Genomic DNA, 2,192 nt, shown 5'->3' with positions numbered 1-2,192 from the left:
CCCACTGGGGTTCAAGGAGACAGAAGCAGACATAGAAAAAGAAGCTGTAAAAGGTGTAAGTTGGGACTCGGCACGCGGACGCTGCGTGACGTTATTATTGTTGTCAGGGCAACCACAATGTTTCACATAGTGTGGCAACGTTCAGCCAATCATGTAGCGTAACGTCACTGGCATGAAGCAGGACCCGAGCAGATCTGGATCAGGAATGTGATCCTGAGAACAAACCTGAACCCGTCAGACGTCCTGCAGAATCCTGCCTTCTCATCTCCATTCCATCATCTGAAAGCAGCCGCTGCTCCTTCAGGTTCAGACCGATGCAGAAACGCTGTGATGTCGAACAGAAGCTCCTTTATAATCAAAGTAAAGCTGAGAAAATCCAGGAAGGAATCAGTTTCTGAAGTTCTGCTCAGGTTCCTGGTGTTTTCCTCCAATCGTCCAGAGCTTCACTCATCGCTCAGATCAGCCGCTGCCTGCGGTCACGGCGCTGAGTCGAGGAATCCATGACATCATCTCTGTCAGATCAGGATGCTGTAGTCGGGGACGGTTGTGGTTCAGCAGCAGGACCCAATGGGACCTGGCAGCGTGGCGATGGCTGTGACTGGGGGGAGGTCGAGTCATCCTTCATGGCTCTGCTTCCATTATCGACAGGCTGACGATGAGCGGAGATGATCTTCATCAGTAGAAGCTCTATCTGGTTTAGCTGCAGCGCCTTGGATTTGGCAACATGTTTGGCTGGAAGGGAAACCTTCTGGTCCTGCCTAGAATCATGCATCTAATGGATTCCTGATGAGAGAAACCTGAGATCTGCTCAGTTAGTGGGAATTCCCTGTTTTATTTCTGTTCAGTTGCTAGGCAGAGCTGCCAGCTCTGTGATTGGTACGCTGCCATCAGAGAAGTGACTTTATGAGAGAAGTTTACTGAACGACCGTCCAACCGTCCAATCATATCAGTCCTCCCTCCTCCTGCTGCATGGATCCACCAATCAGAGCGCAGCCTGTGAGGGTTTTTACTGAGAGCTTTGATATGAAATCAGTGGCCTGATGAAAAGGCATCCTGGGGGGGGTGGGATATATTCCACAGTACAAATGGCTCAGCACCAACATGCAATTTCTGTCTGGAGGGAGTGTCAGTAATGATCATCCATCTCATGCTACAGATATAGAAATGTTAATAGAATAGNGATGTTTCGTAACATGTTGCCCGTTCTTCCTGCTTAGACTACCCTCATGGTATCCGGCTGACATCAGCAAATCCCGGAGGAGAGAGGAAAGTGTTGATCATCTTCACAGCGCCGAGTCAGCAGGACAGAGCCCGATTCACGTCCGACCTGCGAGAAAGCATCGCAGAGGTGCAGGAGATGGAGAAGTACCGGGTGGAGTGTAAGCATTTCTGTCCCAGCACAGCTGGAAGGGTCTGCTGCAGGTGTTAGGTCTCTAAAACATGCTGGGGAAAATATGTGGGATTTTGACATGAATTATTTCAAAATATTAGCATTAACATCGAGTGGTGAAGAAGGTTTTAGCACCTTTAAAGTTAGTTTGACCAAAATACAGCAAATGATATAGATGTGCTAGGCTTTAAGCTGACCTAGCATGCTAAAACTAAAATGAACACGCTAGCAATGCCCGCTAATGCAACAACAATAATGGGGGCATAACTGTTACCCTCAAGTTTAAAATAAGGAAAACTCATCTCCTTCTGCTAAGAAAAGTTATTTGTCGTAGCTAAAATTATTAACGATATGTCGATTTTCACTTAGCTTAAAACCTGAAATGCTTTTTGGTGATCATCATAAATATCTGCAGATAGGCAGTGTTAATAATTAGTAGTAATATATAACAGTTATAGGTGGAAATTAGTAGTCTGAATGCGTGACTGGAGTCAGTCTTAAATCCTGGTTAGCATTTAGCGGGATTTGATTCCAAAGAGGGCGCTTAAGTGTGCTTTTTGCTACCGAGAGGGCGCTTTAGCACATGCTCCTGACCCCCGAGAGGCGCTTTAGTACATGCTCCTGACCCCCGAGAGGGCGCTTTAGTACATGCTCCTGACCCCCGAGAGGGCGCTTTAGCACATGCTCCTGACCGCCGAGAGGGCGCTTTAGTACAGCTCCTGACCGCCGAGAGGGCGCTTTAGTACATGCTCCTGACCCCCGAGAGGGCGCTTTAGTACATGCTCCTGACCACCGAGAGGGC

General features: G+C 48.0%; 1 protein-coding gene across 1 annotated transcript in view; it reads left to right on the top strand.

The window, feature by feature from the left end:
- The window catches only part of LOC107084481 (IQ motif and SEC7 domain-containing protein 2-like), a 49,208-nt gene that overhangs the window by 41,644 nt on the left and 5,372 nt on the right, over positions 1–2,192 (top strand). Inside the window, exon 12 of the mRNA XM_015374366.1 lies at positions 1,218–1,379. Coding sequence (XP_015229852.1) covers positions 1,218–1,379 — 162 coding nt within the window. The remainder of the gene's footprint in view (positions 1–1,217; positions 1,380–2,192) is intronic.

The sequence above is a fragment of the Cyprinodon variegatus genome, unplaced genomic scaffold (assembly GCF_000732505.1).
Source record: "Cyprinodon variegatus isolate N-32 unplaced genomic scaffold, C_variegatus-1.0 Scaffold101, whole genome shotgun sequence".
In the NCBI taxonomy this organism is placed as follows: Eukaryota; Metazoa; Chordata; class Actinopteri; order Cyprinodontiformes; family Cyprinodontidae; genus Cyprinodon; species Cyprinodon variegatus.
The sequence above is the reverse complement of the archived record's forward strand: the minus strand, read 5'-3'. Positions and strand labels throughout refer to the sequence as shown.